Here is a 26,326-nt window from a genome sequence, read left to right as displayed (position 1 = left end):
CCCAATCAAAAAATGGGCAGAAGACCTAAATAGACATTTCTCCAAAGAAGACATACAGATGGCCAAGAAGCACATGAAAAGCTGCTCAACATCACTAATTGTTAGAAAAATGCAAATCAAGACTACAATGAGGTATCACCTCACATCAGTTAGAGTGGGTATCATCAGAAAATCTGCAAACAGCAAATGTTGGAGAGGGTGTGGAGAAAATGGAACCCTCTTGCACTGTTGGTGGGAATGTAAATTGATACAGCCACTATGGAGAACAGTATGAAGGCTACTTAGAAAACTAAAAATAGAACTATCTTATGACCCAGCAATCCCACTACTGGGCATATATCCAGAGAAAACCATAATTCAAAAAGACACATGCACCCCAATGTTCACTGCAGCACTATTTACAATATAGCCAGGTCATGGAAGCAACCTAAATGCCCACTGACAGACGAATGGATAAAGAAGATGTGGTACATATATACAATGGAATAGTGCTCAGCCGTTAAAAAGGAACGAAATGGGGTCATTTGTAGAGACGTGGATGGATCTAGAGACTGTCATACAGAGTGAAGTAAATCAGAAAGAGAAAAACAAGTATCGTATATTAATGCATATATGTGGAACTTAGAAAAATGGTACAGATGAACTGGTTTTCAGGGCAGAAATAGAGACACAGATGTAGAGAACAAACGTATGGACACCAAGGGGGGAAAGTGGCGGGGGTGGGGGAGTGGTGGTGGGATGAATTAGGAGATTGGGATTGACGTGTATACACTAATCTGTATAAAATAGATTAATAAGAACCTGCTGTATAAAAAATGAATAAAATTAAATTTTAAAATTCCAAAAAAAAAAAAAAGATAAATGTTGGGAGACAGTTCTCCTAGGGTCTCTTGTGTTTCCTTTTTTCTGGACTGTCTTTTCTAGAATCTTCCTATAGCTATCAGCCTTGAAAATAGATGTTGTCTCTCTAGAGCATAGGGCAGACATACTCACTGCACATTATAAAAGATTCAGAGACTGATTTGCTTTTGTTTGCTGACATAGTCAATTCTGATTCTTTCAAACTGAGGACCAGTCCCTGCCCTTGGAGCATGAACTAATAGAGATAAATAAAGAACTCTTGAAAGATAGCAAAAAAAAAGAAAAAAGAAAAACCCAAACCTGCACACACACCACCCCCACAGCCCGAGTTATACATATAGATGTAAAATCCTTCCTAGCGGTAGTTGCACATAAAGCCTCCCAAAGGAATTTTTTGCTAATGGGGGAATCTTTGGCATTGAGTTTCTGAGTAGGGTGATGTTGGCGTGTGTAAGCTTCCCCTGATCCCTTCAAATCATTCATGGTGGATGACACTCTCCAGCCCTCCAAGCTGGCCTAGGTAGAACAAAGAGAGGGAATCATTCCTGTGTAAGGCTGGCGGCTCCAGGAGGGATACAGAGCCTTCATTTACCTCCTGCTCCTGGGTGTCTCCCTCAGGGCTCTGGACCGCAGCTTTGAAGGTTTCACTCCGCTTCTCTATTTGGTCAATGGCCGCTTGGCAGGCCTGGGGCAAGGGGCAGAGCACAGGGAGGTGGTTGGGGGGCGGCAGGAAGGGCTTGCTCATCCGTGAATCCATCTACACATTCCACAAACATTGCTAAAAGCCTACTGGGTGCTAGGGGTTAGATTCTAAGTGTACATTGCCTGATTTAAGGGAGGAGAAAATATTAGCCCCAGATTACAGATGTGAAAACTGAGGCTCAGAGACATTAAGTGACTCGCCCCAGGCCACCCAGCTAGGCAGTGAGAGGCAGCAAGATTTGAACCCAGGTCTGACTCCAACTACTATAGAGCAACTTTGAGGAAGAACAGGGAGCAAGCAGGCGGGTGTGCACTCACACACACACACACACACACACACACACACACACACACACACAGCATCCCTCTCTCCCCCGCAGCCTGGGTAGGGAGATCAGAATCCTAGGGGCCCTGGAGCATTCTGATACCTGCAACCAGGAGATCATTTCCTCCTGGGACCTGCTTGGAAAGTGAACACAGGTGTTGAGGAGAGCAGCCCCTCCCAGTTTTCCCATCTCACCCGGCCCTCAGCCTGCCTGCCTACCGGGCCCGCAGCTCCAGGGTGCGCTGCTTCCCGGACACCAGGAAGGAGTGGGGGAACTCGGCGTCAGTCAGCTCCCGCACCTGCTCGGAATGGGAGGGAGAGACTGCTCAGACTCGCCCACCCGCCCCCCAGGTACTGTGGCAGGGAGGTAGGTGAACTGTGCCCCAAGGACAATTCAAATTAGAGACAAGGGTAGGGAGCTTGTTCAACTGCTCCCTAATCCCATCAAGCCAGGCAAATGCGCCTGCAATCTGGCCTCACCCTGTACAGCAAAGGGGACTTAGGGCTCCTGGAACCTTAGTAGATAAGTTGGCCCAGTGTGAGGTAGGGGTGACGGCTCCTGACAAAGGAGTCACCCAAAATGGAAACTGGGTCACAAACTGGGTTTGGGGACACAGCTTTTTCAAGACCAGATGTACGGCCTAGAACAAGACCCTTTTACCCCATAGAGTGAATGAAGGAATTGATCACCCAATTCACAGATCCAACAGGCCCCCGCCCCACTTCCTGTCTTTTACCATCCTTGTCCCAGAACTCCACAGGTCCCGAGTCCGTTATGAAAGCCACCCGTCACAGAGCATTTACTATGCGACAGCCACTGAGCACCCCACACATGTTCTCATTTAATCAGCACAACTGCTGAACCCACTAATCAATTCTAATGCTTAATGGCCATCATGTGCCCCTGAAGGCAGTACCTGTCAACAGCTACAGTCCCCTGGCACAGCTGAATCTATGGTTACCTACCAGTTTACAAGAATTATGTGGGACCGAGGGACATGCTGAATGACACCACAGGGGTGCGGTCAGCAAAATCCAGACTGTGAGAAACTCTACCAGAGAAATGATCTGATTTCTTCAACTAATAAATGAGAGAAAAACTAGGAGAGGGAGGTATAATGGATAAAAGGGGATGTAAGAAGCATATTACAAATGATTCAAACAGATCAGCTGTGAGAAGACAATTATGAGACAGTCAAGGAAAACCAAGGGATCTTAATGTTATTAACTAATTATCATTAATTTGTTAGATGTACTAATGGTACTGTTGGCAACTTTTAGGGCAAAAAAAAAGAGTTCTTATTTCTTAAAGAGACATACTTAAGTATTTATAGGTGAAATGACTATGTGTCTGAGATTTGCTCTTATATAATCCATTGGAAAAGGGGATTAAGAAGGGGATTGCTGAGTAAACCAGTTTTAGCCAGGTGATGAGTATATGGGGGTTCATTGTACCATTTTCTCAGCTTAAAAGTGTCCAGAATAAAAAGTTAAAGAAAATCTTCACAGCAGTCTGGACAGGTAGATATTATCACCCTCATTTGGGAGATGAGAACATGAAGATCAGAGAGGGCAAGAGACCTGCTTGAGGAAACACAGCATCTAAAGAGCATAATGAAGATTCAAATTACGGTTTTTGGTCCCCAAGGGTAAAGCAGAAGCACATCTATTTCCACCCCACTCCCAGAGCCCAGTAAGCACAGACTTCTCCCAGGCAATGTGGAGACAGCGTCACAAAGGGAAGCTAAGATACAGACCTAGAGCCCAAGGGCCTAGCATGGAGGAACTTTGTTGTCACTGAATCCACCTGACATGTGGGCCCCTCTGCGGGCTCCCTGCCACGAGGTGACCAGGCCTTGGCACACTTTCAGGCAGCCCACCACACCTCAGAGAGCATGACTCTGGGAACATCCTTCCTCATGTTAGGCCTAGTCTACCTCTTGGGCCCACAGAACCAGTCCGTTCCCTCTAGAAGGGGCCTGATGTGATTTGCACTTGATACCCTTGACAATGGGGAGGCTCTAAGGGTTTATAAATGGAGAAGCTCCTGTGGAGACAGGTGTTTGGGAAAGCCACTCCAGCAGCTATTTATAAGGGTCGAAGGGCTGGGAAAATAGGACACACCAGCAGCCCAGAGGCCAGTTAGGGAGGGATACCCTGAGTGGTCCATGCCTGCCTGGAGAGAGAAAAGGTTTCTACCTGGGGAACAGTATCTGGAATCTGGCAAGACTCCATGCCTGACTGGGTGAAGGAGAGGGGAGCGAGAAAAGAAGGGAGAAATCTAAGGTCTGGAGTCCACGGCCAGGAAGAAACATGATGCTTTTGACAGAAAAAGGGGAAGTGGGAAGAGTCCTTGACCTGAGGGACCACCTCTGCAGAGGGGCAGGATGAAGGTTTCTAGAGGACAATTCCCCGAGCTCCGCAATACCCAGGCTCAACCACCAGACTTGGCCGGTTCAGGCTCCTGCCAGCCCACACAGTGCCTTTGTGCTAATTAGAGAAAGACACCCCTTCCTCAAAACACTTTACTGACATCTGTTGGCAAACTGGCGTAACATTCAGTCAAGTATCTGGTTTGTTGAACCAGACACTTGACTGCCATCTGCCGGACAGTGAGAACTGTAAATATGCAATCTATGCTGTTGTCTGTGGTTGAGGTGTGCTCATCTTAGTTGAGGTGTGCTTGCACAGTGCACAACCTGCACAGTTGTCCATGGAGACGCTGAGTACATATGTACGCTTACCCCTTCCTTCTTCCCAGGCTGGCCCTGTACAGGATGGCACAACGATAGGACCAAGTCAGACCCTGGGGGGCAAATCAGCTGCTGAGAACTAGGCCTCCTTGACACTCAGGAAGGAGGAGGCCAGGGGGTCACGGCCAGTGGGAGCCATCATGGTGGTCAAAGGTCAGACCCGCCTCCAAACCTTAGACTCAGGAAATGATTCCTGCACAAATGCGGGTAGGTGGACAGCTCTGCTCCTGCCAGGCCCATGCCATCCAGGAGTGGGCGCTGTACGGCCACCAGAGCACCAGACACGCCCTGTAGGGACTATGTTCACTGGGACTGGAGACGCCAGGAACCCAGCACACACTGGGCCTGGGAGCCCTCGGCACATACCCTGAGCACCTGACACTGTCAGGCCCATTTCTATGTATTTTCTCTTTACGATAGTCTGTTGTGGTCTCCATATTTCTTGGCTTTTCTATCTGTCAATCTCTGCCTCTCTTTTTCTATGCCTGGGTCTCTGCCAGTCCTAAGACAGGGCTGCCTGTCTCCATTTCTCTGTCTTTAACTCTCCATAACCTGCCTTTCTCAGTCTCACTCACCAAGACTCCCAGACGTACAAGCTTGCACGCACCCTAGCCTCTGGGACATTCTGGCCACTTCAGTTAGGAAAGCTGGATGACGCAGGGTGCGGGGGCTGCATTCCTAGAGGAACTCAGTCAGCTGAGATATGGGGGACGGGCTGTGAAGCCCCAGAAGGTGCCCAAGTCCCTCCATCAGCCCTCATCACCCGCAAGCTACACCCCACCCCCAAGCCCTTGATTCAGCCCCAAACGCCAGGCAAGCCCAGTCAGCAGCAGGGGCAAGGCCCTCCTGCTGGGGGCTCTCAGAGGCTCAGGGGTTCTCCAGAGGCGGAAGTATCCTGGTTCGAGTTCTGCCTGCAGCTCTCTCCTGCTGCAGATCCTGGGAGATGGGTGGGGGGAGGGGGAGTCAATAGGGATAGGGAAGGGGGAGATGGAAGGGTACCAAGATAGGCCAGATCTGACCTCTGCTTCTTCCAGCCCCAGCCACCAGGACTCAGGAGCGATTAGAGGGGCTGTCAAGAAGTTTCCCCTCCCATTTCCTCCACTATGCCTTCAATTCCGCCCTATGCTTTATCTTTCCAGGTTGAAGCCTTAGTAGGAGATTGTATAGTATGCTGGTTAGGTACAGAGGCTCTGGACTCTGTTGTACCTGAGTTTGATCATGCAAACCAGGATTTGCTGTGTGACCCCCAAGCAAGTTACTTAATCTTTCTGGGCCTTGGGTTTTTTTTATTTTTAAAAAAGACTTTTTTTTTTAAGATCAGTTTTAGGTTCACAGCATAATTAAGAGGAAGGTACAGAGATTTCCCATATACTCCCTGAGCCCACATATGCACAGCCTCCTCCATTAATACGATTCCCCCACCAGAATGGTACATTTATTAGAATCAATGAATCTACACTGACACATCATTATTACCCAAGGTTCATAGTTTACATCAGGGTTCACTCTTGGTGTTGTAAATTCTGTGGGTTTGGATAAATGTGTAATGACTGTTATCTACCATTATAGTACCATACAAAATAGTTTTACTGCCCTTAAAATCCTCCACGTTCATCCCTCTCTTCCCCCAACTACTGGTAACCACTGATCCTCTTGCTGTCTCCATAGTTTTGCCTTTTCCAGAATGTCATATCATTGGAATCACATAGTATTATACATGGTATGTATGTATATATGTAGCCTTTTCAGATAGGCGTCTTTCACTTAGTGATATGCATTTAAGTTTCCTCCATGTTTCTTCATGGCTTAATAGCTCATCTCTTTTTATCACGGAATAATATTCCATTGTCTGGACGTACCACTTTATTTCCTTTTAAAAGTGGGATTAACTACAGATATACTTACACACAGGCATACTGTACACAGTTATTCACTGCAGTCTCATTTGCAGACACTGACAACTGAGAACAATCTAAATGTCTGTCAGTAGAGGATTGGCTGAACAAATTACGGTACATCCACATGCTGGGATGCTACGCAGCTATGCAAAAGGATGAGGAAGCTCCTAATGAACTGACTTCCAAGCACCTCTAGAATTAGTAGTTAGTTAAAAAAGTCAAGTGCAGAATAGTGTATGTGAAAAATAGTCTCACTGTTTATGTGAAACAAAAGTAAGGAAGCCATAATGAATATATTATTAGTTTGTGTATGCAAAGACTACCTCTGGAAGGCCTCACAAGAAGCAAAGGCTGCCTCCAGGAAGGGGAACTAGGGGATGGGGTGTATATATATGCAATATATATTGCATATATTTTTGATATAGTTTGATTTGGGAATGTGTATTATCTATATTTTTAGGTAATAAAGTTATTATTTTTTAAAGATTTTTAAAAACCAAAAAAATGCAGGGGATAATAACAGCCCCTACATCACAGGGCTGTTAAGAGGATCCAGTGGGATGATTTAGGGCCCAACCCAACCCACAGTGACCGCCCAGTCGTTGGGCACTACTATGGACTGCTGTGCTGTCTCCGCCCATTTGTGGCCATCTCTGGATGGGGACACACCCAAGTCAGCAGCTGAGCTGAAAGTGGAGACCCTTCCTACTCAAAGTATGGCCTGGGGAGCTGCAGTACTGGCATCACCCAGGAGCTGGTTAGAAATGCAGAATCTCCGGCCCCTCTCCAGACCTCCTGAATCAGAACCGACATTTTAACAAGACTCCCAGGGGATTCATGCATGTATTAAAGTTTTCAAAATACTGGGGTAGATGGTAGGGAAAGCAGAGCAAAGCTGGGAGCTGGGAAGGGCCCTGGACAGGAAGGCTGGTAGGCCAGGTGGGAGAGATCTAACCCCAAAGCTTTTCCACCTTCATGTTGCCCCGGACCTGAGACCCAGGTTGGCCCCTCCTGCTACTCCGCATACTCGGTCCCACCCTTGGCGTAAAGCCCGAAGGTGGTTGGGGTGCCTCTTACCTTCATGCTGGCCACGTCGATACGGGTCCTGACCTGGAATTGGGCGCCCACCTGGATGACCCTGGGTACACAGTAGAGCAGCATGTTGTTGAACTGCAAGAGACACAAGCATGAGTGTGTGCACAGTGGCAAAGGCAGGAAGGACAATCAGGCAGGCTTCCCTGGGCGTGGGCTGAGCCCCACTGGGTCTCCCTCCCCTCTCGCCACCTGCTGGGCCAGCTCACAGGACCTCACAGGTGTGATAAGGAAGTGGTTGTCTAGCCCCAATCCAACAGGTAGGTCACTGAAGGACTGCCCTACCTGTGGGCATCAAGGGACCACATCAGACCTCAGAAACCTACGAGGCCTTTCTCACAGGGGCCAAGGGTGGCAGGGGCTTATGAGAGATTGTAGCTCCCTCCCCAAAACCTTCAGGTGGGACCAGTTTCCAGGAGACACCCTGGCTTCTTCAGTGCAAACCAGGGCAGTTCTTCCTAGCAGCCAACCTAATTCCCTCCTGCTGTACACTCTCTAGAGCATAGATTGATACCACAGGCTTTGGAGCCAAACAGACTGGGTTCAAATTCTGACTCTGTTGCTTCCCAGGGCATGTCTGGGAACCCCCTCAGTTAGAAATTCCTGAGGCCTGGAGGTAGCACGTGACTTGTCCCAAGTCACCTGGGTGCCAAAGTAGAGAAGGATAGAGAAGCAGGCTCGTCCCTGTTCATCCTGCAGTGCCAGCTGGGTAGATGCCAGGCAGGCAGAACCTGGGGCAGAGGGCCCGTGGACTTCCCTCCCCAGTGTGGGGCAGGCCCCCCAGCATCCCCCTACCAAGAAAAGGTAGCGCTCCATGGGGCCGACGCGGCGGAAGGAGATCTTGAGGACGGGGCCCTCGCGCAGCAGGGTGTTGGAGGGGTCTACTAGGTCGTCCTCCAGGCCCAGGCGCTGGTACACTTCCCACAGTTCCTGCAGCCGCTCCTGGGGACAGGAGGTGTACCTTCAGCCGAGGCCAGGCAGGGCCTGCCTGCTTCTGGAAGGTTTGCCTTGTGTGGACAGGGACAGGGTGTGAGGGGGAGGTGGGCCAGGTGTCGTGAGGAAGGATCAGGGGATGAGGAGATACAGAGACCTGGGTGGGTTGGGGGAGGCTGAGAGCTGCAGAGAGGAGGTGACAGGGCCCCTGGGGATGCCTGCTGCTTCTATTCTGAGGGCTGGGATGCTCACCATCTCAGTGATGGCTGCGTTGGAGTGCTGAGCGGCTGAGAAGATCATGTCAAGGGCTTCTGAAATGGGGGCAGGGCCAGAGTTACCCCCTGAAAATACGGGGCTTGTGGCTGAGGCAGGAGGTCCTTGAGGCTTAATCAAGTGGCCTCAGGGCCTGCCATGAGCACCCCCAGGAGCAGCCTTCCCCTGTAGCCTGGCACATGAGGTATTTGGATGATGGGGGCCATTTCCCACCCAGAGCGGAGAGACTAGAAGCCACCAAAAGACAGGGCTTAGGCCATTGGCTTCTGTGACTTTCATTGCCCCCCAGATCCAGAGGGTGAAGGCATGGTTTCAAATCCCAGCTCTGTTCCTTTTTGGCTGTGTGATCTTCAGCAAGTCACTTAACCTCTCTGGGCCTTAATGTCTATAAAAAAGTGGCTGATACTATAGACAATGTCTACAAAGTATCAGCGGTCAATGTTGATGGCTGATGGTCATCATAACCATTTTAGCAGGTGCTCCATAAATTATGGAAGTGGCTCGAACCTCCCCAACCCCCTGGATTCCCTGGGGGTGTCCTCACTCTGGGCATCAGCCAGGTCTGGGGCCTGGGCTGGCAGCTTCTGGACATACTCCTTGAGCAGCAGCTCGTAGCGTGGGATTCTCTGCACAGGTTCCAGCATGTGGTGCTGCAGAGTCAGGCTGCCCGAGGCCTCGCTGCTCTTGGGGAGGGAGGGGGGAGGGAGAGCGTGGGGGTGAGGGGGGAAGGGGTAGGTCAGGCTGCCCCTGAGGGTCGGGGGAGTGCGCAGCAACTGAGCCAGGGAGGTGGCCCAAATCACTGGGGAACCTGAGCCACTGCACACTGGGGTGGCAGTGCAGGCTCTGCCCCGCCCCCACCCCAACCTCACCTGAATGCGGGTGATAACCTCCTGGAAGGGTGGAGACTTGTCACTCCAGGTGGCCAGCAGCTCAACTGCTCACTCAAAGTTCTTGACATACTCACTGTACATCTTCAGGAAGGGGGCCAGCTTCTGGATCACGTCGCCAATGCGGGGGGTGGTCGTCCTGCAGGAGGGGCACCAGGTACTGCCCTCAGTCTGGGGACCTCTTCTCTTAACTCCAGACAGGGTCAGGTTAGGTAAGGCTCCCCTCACCCCCCAACACAGCCTTTCTGCAGCACTTCTGGGTGCAGGTATAGGGGGGCGTGTCATCCTCACACATGTGTGTGGTTCACTCCCCCTTAGACTGTGAGCCCCTGAGGGCAGATGCTGCTCTCTCCCACGGATTGGATTTCCCCAAAGGCCCAGTACAGTGTCAGGCCCACAACAGGCGTTCAATAACCACCTGATGCTTGTTCATGTAACAATAACAAGGGCCACATGCCAAGCACTGCCCAAGATTCCGTGCATGTCTCATCTCATTTAATTCTCACAACCCTGCGTGGGGGAGGAGGGACAGTCAATGGCCCATCTTAGAGAGGAGGAAATCCAGGCTCAGAGAGGTAAGAAAAGGTCATTCGACCCAGGAACTGTTACAGCAGAGCGGTAAGGACTGACCATCTGGAGCTGGCCCGCCTGAGTCTGATTTCCAACCGCACCACTTACTCTAGCTGTGTGTTCTTGGACCAGTCACCTAGCCTCTCTATACCTTAATTTTCCCATCTGAAAAAACTGGGCATGATGGTAGGCAACCTCACAGGGTTGTTTTTTTAAAAAAAAATTATTGCAAAAAATTTTAAGCAATCATAAAATAAAAAGAATATAATAACGAACCCCTATATATCTGTCCCTGCACTTAACAATTACTAAGATTCTTTTTTAACAAAGAATTTTAAAGGACATCCCAGACATCATGGCATTTCTTTGGCAAGATACTAATTTCAGCACTAAATACTTTAGTAGTCATCTCTGAAAACAGAGAGGGGTTCCTGCATAACCACGATGCCATCATCACACAGCAGGCTGATGTGAAGATTAAGCGAGTTAATAGGTGTAAAGCCCAAGGCAGGGCAAGTAGGAAACACTCAGTTAGTGCTGGTTATTTCCGATGTTGCGAGTTGGAATGACAGATGAGGATGCTGTGTGGGGCCTGGAAGGATTGGCTGGTGTGTTCTCCACTCCTGTGAGACCAGCCCAGGCACTAACGGTGGAACCAGGAGTGGCGCTAATGAGCTAAATCCCGATTTCTGCCTGAACTCCAGCCAATGGAGTTAAAAAGACTAAGGCTTCCTAGAATCAAACCCCGAGGTCCTAACTCTCAGCTCTTGTGAGGTGGGTCAGAAGGGAGAGCAGGGGTGAGGTGAGGACACCCAGGTGCTGGGGCTCAGGAGCGGGCGTCCTGGCCACTGGCCTGGTCTAGCAGGTGGAGGCGTGCCACATAGGCCTGCTCTGTCTCCAGCAGCTCCTGGACGATCCTCTTCTCCTCAGGCTCCTGCAGGGGAGTTGGGAGGAGAAGGAGAAGGAGAGCTTTGGTCTCCTCTGATGGGAGCAGTATCCAAAGATGCCCCAGTGAAACATGCCTCCCAGGATTCATGCCCTCCTGCAGCTCATCTGGGCTGGCGCTGGGATCGATTTAACTGAGAGGATGGGGCAGAGTGAGGCTGTGCCAGTTCTGGGCCTAAGCCTTAAGAGGCCTGGAAGCTTCCACTTGTGCTCTGTTGGGAGCCACGAACTACCACATCTGGAGGTCTAGCTGCCCTGATGGAGAGGCCACATGGAGAGGAGAGGCCCTGGGACTACAATGAGAGGGAGCCAGGGGTCCAGCTGTGCCAGCATCCCAGCTCAGGACAGCTTTCCAGCTGTCCCTGCCCAGGCACCAGGCTTGGGAGATGAGCTATCTTGGGCATTCCCACCCCAGCCAACATCTGACTACAGCCACTTGAGAGACCCTGTTATGGACTGAATTGTGTCCCCAGATCAATACATTGAAGCCCTAACCTCCAATGTGACTATATTTTGGAAATAGGGCCTTTAGTAATTAAGTTAATTGAGATAGAAGGGTAGAGCCTAATCCACTAAGACTGGTGTCCTTATAAGAAGAGGGAGGGACACCAAGAGAGCATGTGAATGGAGGAAAGGTTGTGTGAGGACATAGTGAGAAGATGGCCATCTACAAGCCAGGAAGGGAGCCTCACCAGAAACCAACCCTGCCAGCACCTTGATCTTGGATGTCCAGTCTGCAGAGCTGTGCGAAAATGCACTTCTGCTGTTTAAGTCACCTAGTCTGTGGTATTTTGCTATGGCATCCTGAGCTGACTAAGACAAACTCCAAGTGAGACCAACAGAAAAACCATCCAATAGCATTCCAATCAACCCACAAAACTGTCAGAAATAATAAACTAGTTGGTCTCCACATTTTGGCGTAGTTTGTTATGCAGCAACTGATAACCAGTATACATAGTATGTACTACTATGATCACCATCCCCATTTTATAAATGAGGAAACGAGCACAAAGGGGTTAAAGAGATTTGCCCCAGGTCACATAGTAAGCAGAAGAACTGGGACGTGTACCCTGGTAGTCCGGCTCCAGGGTGCACAGCCTCGTGCAGCCGAGCTCTTAAATTCCACAGACAAGAAAACTGAAACCCAGAGAAGGGAGGTGACCTGCCCAGGATGAGTCTAAGGGCAGGAATTAGCGCTGACCTCTATTTCTAGTTGGCACTGTTGCCTCCTTCAGTGGGTAAATGGAGGCCGCCCCTGGCAAAGGTACTAGGTTCCAAGTTGTGTGGCCTTGGACAAGTTCCTTAAGCTGTCTGAGTTTCAATTTCCATGCCTAAAAGACTCCTATAGTGAGGGGTATGAGAAATAATGCCAGCAGCGGGGCGCATAGTAGACACTTAATCAAAGGCCGTTAAGGGTGGGGTGGGTGTGAATCTAGCTTTCAGCTGATCTCTGGTCACACAAGACCCCACCTGGGGAAGTGCTGGTTCTGGCTGGGAGAGAATGTGTGGGAAGGAGGTCAGTGGAGGGGCCCCCACCCAGCTCCCCACTTCTACCCCTCAGGCACCTGTGTCCCGGGGCCAGGGCAGGTCCTAGCCTGGCAAGATTTCCTCCAGTCCCTGCTGGACAGCTTGTTCTTCAGGGAGCTCAGATACCTCCTGCTGATCGTCCTGGGCCCGGAGTCCACGGCCTCCTCCACGGTGGGCTTATCCCATGGCCCTGTGGGCGAAGGAGGCCTGCACCCAGGGTGGTGATGCCCGCCTCCAGGCCGTGGACTCCGGGTGCTGCTCCCGGGGTCCTGAGGAGAAGACAGCAGACCTGAGGGTTTCCAGCCTGTAGAGTAGGGAGAAGAATAGCACCTCTCTGGTGGGGATTTGGGGGCAATTAATGCAAATCACAGATGTTTACTGGCCTCTGAGTACCTGGTGCACAGGAAGAACTCACTGAGACTTCTACTTCCCTCCCCAACACCTCTCTTGGAGGGAACTCCAGTCTTCAAAATGAGTCAGTGTAGACTGTGTCTTGTTTTCCGGGGAACAACACACTTCCTTGTTTAAAATGCAGCTAGGAACCCTTCTTTTTGCACATAGAGGGTTTTAAGTGCCCTCCCAGATCACCTCGCCTGTGGACCTCACCCCTGGTTTTAAGTCTCTGTAAGCAGGAAATCCCCTAAAATCCTAGTAACTGATATATCGAGGGAAGGTGGGAGCCATGGAACACTCTAAAGGGAGGGCAGAGCTGATAAGGCTGGGGCTTTTCAGTGTGAGCTACGCCCTGCACACCTCTAGTGGTGGGAAAAGCCAGCCTGGGATCAGTTTCCCTCTCCCTCCAGGGATGAGCTTTTGTAGTGTGGCTTTGTTATCCTACCTATTGGATTTGTAGGCCAGTTAAGTTCTTTAGATAACAGAGGCCACCATCAAGGGATATATCCAACGACTTGGGCTGGGACCCATTCCCTTTGGTGTGGAAGGGCTTGTGGTGACAGCACAGGGTGGGCACCCTTATAAGAAAGGCAGGCTGGGGAATGGAGGACCAGACAGGTACAAAATCTTCAAAACTCTGTGAGAAAGTTTCTCATTACCCCTATTCTGCAGCTAGGAAAAGAGAGGATCTTGCAGCAAGAGGGGGGCAGAGGTGGGATTCAGATCAGGCAGGCTGGCTCCCGAGCCTGAGCCTTAAACTGCCCCTCCACATGTGAGTCAAGGAGAAACGGGTGCAGAGAGTCAACGTGACCTGCCCCACATCACACCCTGGTTGGTGGCAGAGAGAGGATTGGGACCCAGTCCCCCATGGCTCCTCTCTGGCACTCCAGTGCACTACGGTTCCTCAGCGCACTGGTCTGGTCTGCAGCTCACGGAATTAGCTGAGTCTCAGGCTTTCTGTTCTACATTTGGTTTCAGCTTCTGCATTTCTCCCCAAGTGCCCAGGCCAGCTTCTGTTTCCTCTTCACCCCTCAGTTTCAGATCAGTTAAGGCACTGAAAGGAAGTGCCTCACAAGAAAGCTCAGGCCAAGGCAGCTGGCATGGGTCCCCTCACACAGTAAGAGGTGACTCTCATCCTCCCGACAAGACCTCCTCTGACCCCATCTGGTCTGAGGGCTGCCTCCTCCTGCTAGAAGTGCTGCCTAGGCAGAGCACACATGCTGAGGGTCTCCACCGGGCACGCCTGGCGTGTTGAGTGGGGTGGTGGTCCAGGAAGGTGCTGCCTAGAGCTGTCCTCGGTGCTGAACAGAACGTGCCTGGCAAAGCCCTCTGGGAGAGGCAGGGTCAGGTCACCCGCTCAGGAAGCTGAACTGCCCTTCTAGGTCCACGTCTATGCTGCCTCCACCATGAAGCCCACAGGAGGCTTTGCCTGCTCTGAGTACACTCAGCAGAGCGTCAAGGCCCCTCCCAGGATATCTATTGTCCATGACCTGGCATCATGGTCATTCCATGAGCTTAGCACCAAAGACAGAAGTCCTCCGGGCAGGGATCATTCTTTAGGCTCCTGCATCTGATACAGTTCCTGTGCGATGCTGTGCTGTGCCACCCACACCCCCTCAGCACTGAGGCACTCTTCCCCTAGCTTCTGGTGGTATGGTGGCTGACAGGTTATTGACTGGGTCCCTCCCTGGGAATTGCCCTCTCCGGAAGAGAGCTACCTCATCTAAGGTCAAGTCCACATCCAATGACTAGTCCATGTGAGGGTACAAAGACCTAGCCCTTTGCCTCACCTGGAACAGCCTGAAAGGCCTCCAGCTCCAGAGCTCTCTGGGACGGGCTGCAGCCTCTGTGGCAAGTGCTCGGCAGTTCAACCTCTCCCTGTGCCCAAAGCTGCCTCCCTCACCCACACAGGTATTGTTCCCAAAAGCCTCCCCAGCAAATTTCCTGAAGCAAATCTCTACCCCAGAGACTGTTTCCAGAGAACCCTACTTACAACAGTCACAATCCCTAACACAGTCCTGGGCTTAAGAAACGCCTGCAGAATGGATTAATGTCACATACAGACACACAGTGACCTCTACACATCCGGCTCAGGCTTTTCCCTTCAGATGGAAGCCCCTGCATTGCTCCTTGCCCATGAACTTAAAGCACTTAAAGCCTCCCCACCTCTCTGTGCCTCCCCTTTCTCATCTGTAAGATGGGTATAGAGATGGAACCTACCCCTAATAGGCTGTTAGATGATTAAATGAAATAAGTAGCAAACGCACTTAGAACAGTACCCTATAGGTAGGCTGACCACATATCCCAGTTTGCCTGTGACAGTCTCAACCTTTCCTATTGTCCCCTCCCTCCCACCAAAAAAATTTAATGGCATTCAGTTTCCATTGTGTCCTGGTCTGAATGATAAATTGTATGGTTATCCTACTCATAGGGAGTAAGCACTTGATAAGTATTAGCTATTATTTCTGCTGGAGGGACAACGGGTGGAGTTCTGCAGCCCAAACACGGCATCTGGTCCACCCACGCTCACTCATAATTACACACAGGTCTGGACTCTCCCCAACACATCAACACACATGCTCTCACCCCTGCGCAGGCCTGGTGCCCCAACAACACTCTCCCATGCTCCAAGGAACCCACGGCCGAGGGACGTGGGCACTGCCCAGACAGGAGGAGGTGTGCAGGACAGGGCCCAGAGAGAGAACTGCTCACTGTGAGGGTCCAAGGTGGCCCCAGCCCTGCTCCTTAGCCTGGAGACTGGGAGGGTCTGGGCTGCCCAAGGGCCCAGGGGCGGGCAGAGGAGCTCGAGGGAGACTGCCAGTTGGCCAAGGTGACCCTTCCCACCTCCACTACCCCGTACCTGCTATTCTCAAATGCAGTCACCAGACTGGACACAGATGACAGCTTCTCCTTACTCGCCCCCTCCATCCTGCAGGCCTCCAAGGTGGTCCTCAGCTACCCCTGAAGCAAGGAGAGAGGTCTCCAACCAGCACACTCAGCCACCCCCACCTGGGTCACAGGTGTGCTAAGGCATCCTGGAGTCCCGTTTTTCCTGAGGCCTCAGCAGGCCTGCTCCCTGCTTCAGAGTGAGGAAAGAGGAAGTGGTCCCAGAGCCACAGCCTTGAAGGGGAAAGGCGGGTGCTCCCTACAGAGGGAGGAGCCTGCTTGGGCCCCACCCCACCCCCACGGGGCCTGACCTTTCACTCCTGTAGACCCCCTGTTCCAGAAGCCACCCCAAGAGGGCAATGGGAGCCTAGAGGGAGTTTCTGGAACTGGGCTCTTGGCCTGAGACACTCACCACTCTGGCCAACCACACCTTCTCACAAGGTCCAGTGGATTTTATTTGGTCCTTTCTCTACAACTTCTTTTCTGCATCTGACCCTGCTCACCACTGTAAGAAAACAGCTTTTTAAATTAAAAATAAATCACAAACCTATTAGGGGCTGGCAGAGAAGAGTAATATGGTGTTCCCACCTCCCCACTGGGGTTCTCTCATTTTAATAACTGATGTCTCCACCTTCTTGCCCCAAGGGAAGGCAACTTCCTCCCTGAAACTCTGATGATAATAATAACTAACACAAACTCTTTTCAGTGGTTTAGAAATATTTTCTCATTTAATACCACAGCAACCTTATGGGGTGGGCCCTATTACGATCCCCATTTTACAGAAGAAAACACTGAGGATCAGAGGGTTTAAGTAACTTGCCCAAAGTCACCTAGTAAGAACGCAAAAAGAAGTCAGATTTCTAAAGCGAAGGTCAGTTTCCTACAATTCCAGCAAAGATTTGGTTGGGAGCCTGGATGATCACATTCTTGATGCTCCATCCTCAGGCTTCCCTGTTCCTAGCACACTGGGTGGTCTCTGCCTGATGCCTCCTTTTACCACTTGGTCTCCCAGCACTTCCAGAACAATGATAACTGCTTCTGTTCCCCTTATTCAAGCTTCACAGGCCCTTCAGGGCTCTCCCACTGGGTTCTGGTCTCGCTTGCCCTGAGCCGGGGCCCTCCATTGAGACTGGTCTTTGTCCTGGAGGGTAGGGACTGAGCCTCAGTCATCTTGGTACCCGAAGCACCTGGCACAGCTTCACGCTCCAGTGCCTGTGAAATACTGGGGCCTCACACACCCAAAAGCCTCACTCCCTCAGAGCTCTGCCTGAGCAATTTCTTCTAGCAGATGCCTGGCTTCTCCCCCCAACCCTCAATCACAATAATCCTCCTCACTTTTTGTTTATACTTTTTGTTATGGAGAATTTAGAACATATACAAAAGTAGAATAATACGATGCACCCCCATGAACTCATAACCCAGACCCAACAAACAACCATCAGCTCATGGTCAGCCCGGCTCCATCTATAGTCACATTCACTTCCCCTTCCCAGACCATTCTGAAGCAAATCAGATGATTTCACCCACAAATATTTTGGTGCATATCTAAAAAATAAGGAGGCTTCCCTCGTGGCACAGTGGTTAAGAATCCGCCTGCCAATGCAGGGGACATGGGTTCGAGCCCTGGTCCAGGAAGATCCCACATGCCGCGGAGCAACTAAGTCCGTGCGCCACAACTACTGAGCCTGCGCTCTAGAGCCCACGAGCCACAACTTCTGAAGCCTGCGTGCCTAGAGCCCGTGCTCTGCAACAAGAGAAGCCACCGCAATGAGAAGCCCGCACACCACAACGAAGAGTAGCTCCCGCTTACCGCGACTAAAGAAAGCCCGCGCACGGCAACAAAGACCCAACGCAGCCAAAAATAAAATAATTAATCAATTAAAAAAATTTTAAATGCACATGCAATTTGATCCAGCGTTCTCATTTCTTCCTGTTGCCTATACAAATATATTTCTTCCTGTGTGCAAAAATGTTAGGTCTACAAAGTATTCAGTGTAGCCTTGGTTATGATAGCACATAAATTGGCAGCAACTTAAACGTTACATGAATTTACGGTACGTTTATACAGTAGAGCCATTACACAGTATGAAATTTTTTTTTTTTTCTGGCGGTACGTGGGCCTCTCACTGTTGTGGCCTCTCCCGTTGCGGAGCACAGGCTCCGGACGCGCAGGCTCAGCGGCCACGGCTCACGGGCTCAGCCGCTCCGTGGCACGTGGGATCTTCCCGGACCAGGGCACGAACGCGTGTCCCCTGCATCGGCAGGCAGACTCTCAACCACTGCGCCACCAGGGAAGCCCCACAGTATGAAATTTTATGCACTAATCTGACATGATTTTAAAGATAAAGTAGAAAAAAGAGAAATAAGATGCAGAACAACATTATACGCTACCATTTATATTTTACAGAAAAAAAAAGGAAGGTAGTTTTGTACATACATTTGTGTATTGTCTGTAGAATTATCTCCAAAAAGATATGATAGGAGCTAGGAAAAAGGATTGCCCTCCTGAGTGTAAACTGGAGGCTGGGATGGAAAGGAGACCCAATGCAGCCAAAAATAAATAAATGAAATAAATAAATAAATAAATAAAAAATAAGGAAATATATATACTCCTGTGTGCAAAAATGTACACATAATGTACATATAATGTACTGTGTACATATCACAGTACATATAATGCCAATATTATTCTATACATGCATACATATATATTATACATGTTATATACATGTATGTGTATATATGTGAAACACTTTACCATTATCATACCCCAAGAGATATTTAGCAGTAATTCCTCAATATAATCAAATACCCAGTCAGCAAAGTGCCAATGCTTCATAAATGTCATCTGCTATGAACTGAACTGTGTCCCTCCGAATTCACATATTGAAGCCCTAATCTCCATTGTGGCTGAATTTGGAAAGAGGGCATTTTGGAGGTAATTAAGGCTAAATGAGGTCATAAGAGTGAGGCCCTATTCTGATAGGGTTGGTGGCCTTATAAGACGGGCAAGAGATCTCTCTCTCCACACCACCCCCCAACATACACCCCTGCACACTCCAAGGAAAGGGCACCTGAGACTAAGTGGCCGTCTACAAGCTAGGAAGAGAGTCCTCACCAGAAACAGAACCCTGCCACACCTTGATCAGGGACTTCAAGCCTCCAGAACTGTGTGAAATAAATTTCTGTTGTTTTTAAGCTTCCCAGTCTATGGTATTTTGTTATGGCAGCCTGAGCAGACTAACTGATCACCATTTTTTAAAAAAATCAGGATCCAAATAAGGTCCACATGTTACAATGGGCTGTTCTGTCTATTAACTCACTTTTCATCCACAGGTTCAACTTGTTCTTTCTGTTTTCCCACACAACATGGCTATGAGGACACTGGGTTCCTGGCCCTACAGGTCCCACAGTCTGCTGACTGCAGAGCTGGCCCCTGGATTTCCTGTCAATGTGATTAGATCTAGGGGCTTGATTGGATTCGTCTTTAAATGCCACTTCTTCCTGGATTCTTCCCAAGTCTGGGGAGACCACCCTCCTTCGTGCTCCTCTCTCCTCCACTGCAGGGCCCAGTTTCCTCCTCTGCCTCCCACCAGACTGTACGCTAGCTCCCGGCTTGCAGGGCCCAGGTGCCCATGCTTCCTGGCTGGTCCCCAGCCAAGCCCAGTGTCCTGCACCCAGTGGGGCCTCAGAAGGCATGCAGGATGGACAAACATCACACCCTGAGCCCAGAGGCTTATCTCACCCCTCAGCTGCCAGCGCCTTGAGCTTCCAGAGCAGCATCTGGACCTGCCCCTCACAGAGGTGGGGAGAGTGGGTAGGGGCACCAGCAGGAGGCCACACTAAATGCCCAACTCCAAACATGGCACAGGCACCATCAGAGCTACATCTGCCCAAGAAGGAGGGCCAAGATGCCCACACCCAAAAAATGTCTTCCAGGGCTCTGCTTCCCTGGTCCTCCCACCTCCCTGACCTCGGCCCTCACAGTTCTGCCAGCCTTTCTGCCTGACTTGCTTCTCGCCTGTGGGCACCACCCAAGGCTCAGCTTCTGGTTCCCTCATTTACACACAGCCTCTTCCACTCAATTCAGAATCTATCTCAGGGTTCCACAGGCATCTCTTCCTGTCTCCCATCCCAACCTGAATATGCCCAACACCTTCAGGACATCACCAGGGGCATGTCCCACCTTCGCTTCCAACTCAACACACAGTCTCGAAAATCAGCACTGTTATCCCACAGAAGGAATCCCAAATTCCTTGGAGTGCTGCCAAGACCCCCTGGTTTGGCTCTGATCAACTTCCCAGCCATTTCTTCCTTATACACATGTAGGTCTGGGTTGGGACCTTGAGTGGTAGCTCTGGGCTGTGTCAGCTGAGCTAAGCTGAACCACAGTTCCAGAATTCCCTTTCCTGCAAGCTGACCATGGTGGCAGGGGCGGACGCAGCAGCCGTGCTTGCTCCTGTGGTTGGTGCAGGGCTCCTGCGGTGTTGCAGTTCACGCGTGTTGATGCAGATCTGTGGGTTCTCTGCTGACCTCCTTCAGCTTGTCTAGTCCTAGGCCGGGTATGTGTTTAGCTCCAGGACAAAGGGTGCCAACTTCTTCTGCAGGTCACTTGTGTCACCGAAGTTGTCTCAGCGTGGCTGCCTGTTCATCCTCCAGAGTCCCAGCCTTTCCTCAATGGTTCAGTTCCTTCTTGTTCTCCCCAATTTCACATCCATCTTCCCTTCCTCACTGCCTGCCATGAGGATTTTAGACTCAGAAGCATCAATTCTTTAAGTAGCTGCCCCATTGCATAAGGTCAAATCCCATATTCTGTATCACTTCTGGTTGTTCTGCTTCTCTCATCAAATCTGACCTAAACTCCTTGGGCCAGTAACTGAACTTCACTTTCTTCATCTGTGAAATGGGGATAATTACAGTGCCAATCTCCTATGGTTGTTGTGAAGATTAAATAATACCATGTGTAAGGGTTTAGAGGAAGGCCTGGTACAGAGAAGGTGCTCAGTGAATGTTATTCCTGACAGAAGACCTTTCTATGGCTCCCCTGCACCACCCCCCCCCGACCAATCAGTTCCTTTTGCCTGGAATGTCTCCACCCTGTCAACAGCTTATTTACTTCCTCCAGGAAGCCTTCCTTGATATCTACCGTTGGCATTCCTTTCCCTCCTCAGAGACCTGGTGTTCTTCTCTGTTTACTTGGATCTCTTCTGCCCCATTCATTAAGTCATGCATTCAGTTGGCAAGTATTTCTTGAGCATCTACTATGTGTCAGCCCTATGGTAGAGGTTATGGATTAAACACTGTCCCCTGCCCCTTAGCTAATAGTCTAAGGAGGAAGATGGGCCTGTTAACAACTGAAATACAATGTGGGAAATGCTTTGAACAGGGAAGCTGTGAACACCCAAAGAAGGGGCACTGAAGTCTGCAGAGAGCAGAGGGTGCTATCAAGGAAGTCTTCCTAGCAGAGGCAGCCTGAAGGATGAAGGATGAGTAAACTCTCCAGGTTGAGAAGGTGGGAAAAGGCATTCAAAGCAGAAGGAAGTGGTGTGGGCTTGAGAGACCAGGGAGAGACTAGGAATAAGGGCAGGGAGTCCAGCACATTAGAGTGTCTAGGGACTGGGGAATGGCAGGACATGGGCTGAGGGGCCCCAGGAGCCTGTCCCTGGCAGGCTTTGTCTGCTGAGCTGAGGTGCTTTCACATGAACTGAATTTTATTTATGCAGAGTAGGCCATGATTCAATGGTCGTGAACACATCTCTGAGTGGTGGCGTCCATTTCAGGGCTTTTGGGGTCCTTGGCATAGATAAGCCTCATGCTTTCTCTTCTCTTAGTTCTGCTTTCAAGCCTTAAGGAGGATGGAAGAGCTCAGTTCCTGCAGCCCAGACAGAGGGAAAGAGGGAGGGATGCCCAAGCAGGAACTGTAGGGCTGGGCAGTCACATGGCAGACAAGCTGGCTGGCTGGCAAGAAAGCTCTGCCCTGGGATGCAAATGGGGCTCTGTGTGCAGACTAGGGGCACCCAAAGGGCCTCTCACTGGCAGCCCTGGGGCAGCAGAGGGCATTTAGGGGCTGCCAGGGAGGAAATGTCAACATTTGGGACCTGGATGTTGTGTGTGTGTGTGTGTGTGTGAGAGAGAGAGAGAGAGAGAGACATATGTGTGATCTCCAGGGGTGTGTGAGGGTGTGGCTTTTTCAGGGGAGAGTGAGGACTCCCCAGAGGAGCATGTATCCCCAGTGAGCCAAGGCCCAGAGAGGACAGGCTGGCTTGTTCCCTGGGACCCCCTTACCCCCAGCCTGGCCTGCAGCCTTAGCCTAACATAGCACCTGACAAGAACTTAATGGCCTGTGACAGACAGGCCTGTGAGTGAGGGATGACGCGGATCCAGGGGAGATGCCGGCAGCTGGCTGAAACCTGCTCCAGTGTCTGGTGCAGCCCTTGCCACTCCTCCCCTCACAGCCTCCCCCTCCCCCTCAGTCTTCTAGCCCCTAGGAGGCTCGAGGCTTGGGGAGGCCCTGACCGGGTTGGGGGTGTGGGCTGTCTGGGTAGGCACGCGATGAGCAGAGGCCACACCACCAGTGCCAGTGGAGGGGTGGGCTTTCCTCAGCAGTCCCTGGCTTGGAGGAGGAGAGATGAAAAAAGCTCGCCTCCCTCATAGACTAGTCTCCTCTGTCCCCTCCTCCAAACAGCCAGCATTTTCCCGTTCAGTCCCTCTGGCATTTATCTTCCTATCTTGGGAGAGCTTGGTGCTGCCGGCTGCCCATCAGCAGGCCTGGGTGCCAGGCTCAGGCAGCCCAGCTTCCTGCTGTTCACCTTCCCAGGAAGCTTCCCGTATTTCCCCTTCTGTGTGCCCCCCGCCCCTTTGTGCTCTGGGTGTTCCTAATTTGTACTGTCAGTCCGTGGGGTGTGATTATTCAGAGCCCATTAGCGCCTTGAGGAACACAGGGTGGCAAAATCAACCTCCCTCCACGTGAGCCAGGGGAAGGTCCGTTCTAGGGGTGCAGAGGCCTGAAAGACAAGACAGCAAACGTATCAGTCCTGACGTGGGTGGCCAGGAGGACGTCAGTGAGGAACATAAACAACTCTTTCTTCTTCTTCGGCGTGTGAATGATCTAGTTTCAGACTTGGTACTCTCAGGGATTGGGCCAGCCTTGCGGCAGGCCCTGGCCCCGTCCTGCTATTCAAGAAGGCCTCAAGGTCACCAGAAGCTGGCCTCAGGTGGGACCTAGGGTGGTGTCCTGGGAAAGCCGGAATGAGGAGCCAGCCAGGTGGGTGAAGCAGCAGCAGGGCTGGCCTAACAGGGAACACGCAGGAGGCCGAGCTACGCCCACACCCCCGGAACGGGGACCGGGCAGGGAGGCGCCAGATGGGAGCCAGCAAGGGAAGGCCCAAGCCCAGGAATGGTGCTAGGCGGCGGCTTCTCAGAGCACACGGCCAGCAGGTGGGGCCTCACACCCTAGGTCAGGCTCCTTTTATCTTCAAACAGCTGTGGGCCTTTCTTGAGGCCTGCTGGAGAAACATGAGCGGCTTGGAGAGAATCGACAGGTTTCGAGTGGAGAAAGAACAGATTGTTTCCGCACAGCCAGCTGCCCTGCCCACCGGTGACCTTTCTCCCATGAGCACTTCCCCGCCTGAGCTACTGCTGCCCATCTCCCCACACGCCAGCAGGAGTTATTCTCCACTCGCCGGAGATCCACCATCAGCGCATCTTCTCTGTCGCAGAGCTCCTCTTTTGCATACTTCTGGGAGAACTGTTACATAACGAACCACTAAAATCCATTGCTCCCATCAAAGAGCTGCATGATTCCTTCTTTCTTCCCACCAGGATTCTCTCTTCATTCTTTCCTTTCAGCAAACAGCCCCAGTGCTAGGAACGTGAGGGAATGTGACAAATGACACTCTTAAAATCGTGCCAGAGGCTGTAGACTTTACAAGACCCTGAGGGGACAGGACCTTGGCTTATGTGTCTCTGTGTCCCAGAAGTTAGCACAGTGCCTGCCACATAGCAGGCCCTCCACAAATCTTTCCTGAATAGGGAGTAGGACACTCTGAGCATGTAGGAAGGCGTCGTGGAAGAGTGTAGGGTTCTCTTTCCTCCATCGTCTGCCCTCCACCTTGACCAGGTTCCAACAAGCCCCAGCCCTGTCCCGCCTCCTCCCCCAAGCCCCAGCCCCTCAGGGTGACACATACATACACCCTGCAGTTTTCCACCCATCTCAGAGTTCAGTGACCCCCCCATCACAGTCCCAGTCCCCCATAGGGCAAATCAGAAAGAAAGCTGACTGAATGTCCGTGACTCTAGCCTCAGTTTCCCCACACTTTTCAAGGGCCACCTTTGTCTGGTCTACATTAGGGATCTCTCCAATTTATGTGTCATTGGGTGTCATAGCCAAGTCCACAGACAATGGCCTACAAGGCCCAACTCCCTGACCTCAATTCCACCACTATCCCCCCCTCACTCTGCTCTAGGGACTTGACCTCCTCTCTGCCCTCCAACCTACCAGACAAACTCTCACCTCAGGGTCTTTGCATGTGCCATTCCTTCGATCTAGAACTCTCTTCTGCCATATACCCGCCTGGCTCACCCTCTCGCCTCCTTTAAATCTTTGCTTAAGTGTTAGCGTCTCACCAAGGGCTTTCCTCACCCCTATATACTCCCCAAATTGTAATACCACTACATATTTCCAGTCCCCCTCCTCTGCTTTATTTTTCTCACTTGTCTCTTTCTCATATACTGATTTCTTTATTATGTTTATTGTCTCCCCCATTAGAATGCCAGCTCCATGAAGCAGGCATTTTTGTCTATTTTGCTTACTGCTATATCCCCAGTAACTGCAACAATGCTTGGCACATAGTAGGTGCTCAATAAATATTGGTTGAAGGACTCAAGGGGCATTTTTACTTTCTGTCCCTTCTGAACTCTCACAGGGCACCCAGCTTCACTGCGAGCCAAAGTTCATTCTGCCTCTAGTCCCTGCTGGAACCCTGGCCCTAGTCTTCTGAACGAGATGCAACTTCTACCTGGTCCCCAGAAGCGGTGGGGGTGAGCAAGCCACACCTCTCTCACTGTCCTGCCCCTTTCTTATAGGAAGGACTGGGAACTACAACCTGAGGAGGAAAGAGAACTTAAGCTGGATGCTACATCTGACTCTTCCTTTGGTCCAAGGAAGAAGCACCTTTAACTGGTGCCTTCATTAAACAAAACAAAAACAAAAACAAAAAATCCAAAAAACATATTGGGATCATCTGTAGAGCTTCCCTAAAACATTTTGATTTCCAGACTCTATCCCCAGAGATTCTTAGTCAACTGTCTAGGCTGAGTTTTTTTTTTTTTTAAACTCCTATAGTGATTCTAATGTTCAGCGAGAATTGGGAATCAGGGGTCCAGGCAATGCCCTGGCCAGGTTCTGTTGTCCGTTGGTGTCTCAAGAGCACCCAGAGTGAACGTGAGTACCCTAAGATGCCAAGTCTGGTTCCTCCAACTGGGAGGATTGTAGCTGTGCATGGATATTCTTCAGCTCACCCAGCAGGTAACAGTCTACACACACACACACACACACACACACACACACACACACACACACACTGTTCTACCAGAAACCAAACTAATTCTTAGAGACTACACAATCTAAACCAGGATTTAGAAACTCAAATTCCAACTAGAGCCGTGTAGGCAAACCCATGGTTGCAGCAGGTGTGTTGTTGAGATGCAGAGACGGGTGGAGAATCCATGCCCTTCTCACGGGGGCAGCTTTTATCCTGTTACAACCTGTTCTTGTCAGGAGGGAGTGCAGGCCCTCTGGTACTGGATTTTTTTTTTTTTTTAACATCTTTATTGGGGTATAATTGCTTTACAATGGTGTGTTAGTTTCTGCTTTATAACAAAGTGAATCAGTTATACATATACATATGTTCCCATATCTCTTCCCTCTTGTGTCTCCCTGGTACAGGATTTTGCTTTTTGTTCTCCCCAAGAGAATTCAGGAATTTTAAATGAAATAACCCATATTTTCACTTGAAAATCCAAATGCTGCCAGCAGATTGCTAACCCCAGTTATACAGCTGCTGAACTGCCATATCTTGCAAGGCTGACCCCTCTTACAACGGCATTGTATTTACACGACCACTTGAGAGCAGTGTCCCTTCCTTCCTGCCATCCTTCACGTTCAAGCTAACAGGAAATGGCTGCTCACCTCAGAGCCTCACACCGCTTAACAGCTGCTCCCTCAGCTCCGCCAAGACTCCCCGGAAGCTTTGCAATAAAGGCTTGCCGCAGGGGTGTGCT

At 50.7% G+C, this 26,326-nt stretch overlaps 1 protein-coding gene and 1 pseudogene across 5 annotated transcripts in view; both read right to left on the bottom strand.

The window, feature by feature from the left end:
- Positions 1 to 26,326, bottom strand: part of LOC101282806 (FYVE, RhoGEF and PH domain-containing protein 2) — a 53,815-nt gene that overhangs the window by 22,510 nt on the left and 4,979 nt on the right. For 2 of the 5 annotated variants that reach the window (XM_033424107.2, XM_033424108.2), the window contains exons 3-10: positions 9,707 to 9,863; positions 9,382 to 9,515; positions 8,817 to 8,875; positions 8,427 to 8,573; positions 7,617 to 7,709; positions 2,108 to 2,187; positions 1,992 to 2,025; positions 1,454 to 1,546 (exon numbers count right to left, since the gene is read on the bottom strand). In XM_033424107.2, coding sequence (XP_033279998.1) covers positions 1,454 to 1,546; positions 1,992 to 2,025; positions 2,108 to 2,187; positions 7,617 to 7,709; positions 8,427 to 8,573; positions 8,817 to 8,875; positions 9,382 to 9,515; positions 9,707 to 9,795 — 729 coding nt within the window. In that variant the 5' untranslated portion in view covers positions 9,796 to 9,863. Of the gene's footprint in view, positions 1 to 1,453; positions 1,547 to 1,991; positions 2,026 to 2,107; positions 2,188 to 7,616; positions 7,710 to 8,426; positions 8,574 to 8,816; positions 8,876 to 9,381; positions 9,521 to 9,706; positions 9,864 to 26,326 lie in introns of those variants that run through there. The other 3 variants (XM_033424106.2, XM_049715781.1, XM_049715782.1) reach the window with 3 other exon arrangements.
- Positions 10,825 to 16,450, bottom strand: LOC117200616 (FYVE, RhoGEF and PH domain-containing protein 2-like; annotated as a pseudogene).

Source organism: Orcinus orca, chromosome 10, assembly GCF_937001465.1.
Source record: "Orcinus orca chromosome 10, mOrcOrc1.1, whole genome shotgun sequence".
Classification (NCBI taxonomy): Eukaryota; Metazoa; Chordata; class Mammalia; order Artiodactyla; family Delphinidae; genus Orcinus; species Orcinus orca.
This window is presented reverse-complemented; position numbering and strand designations above follow the sequence as displayed.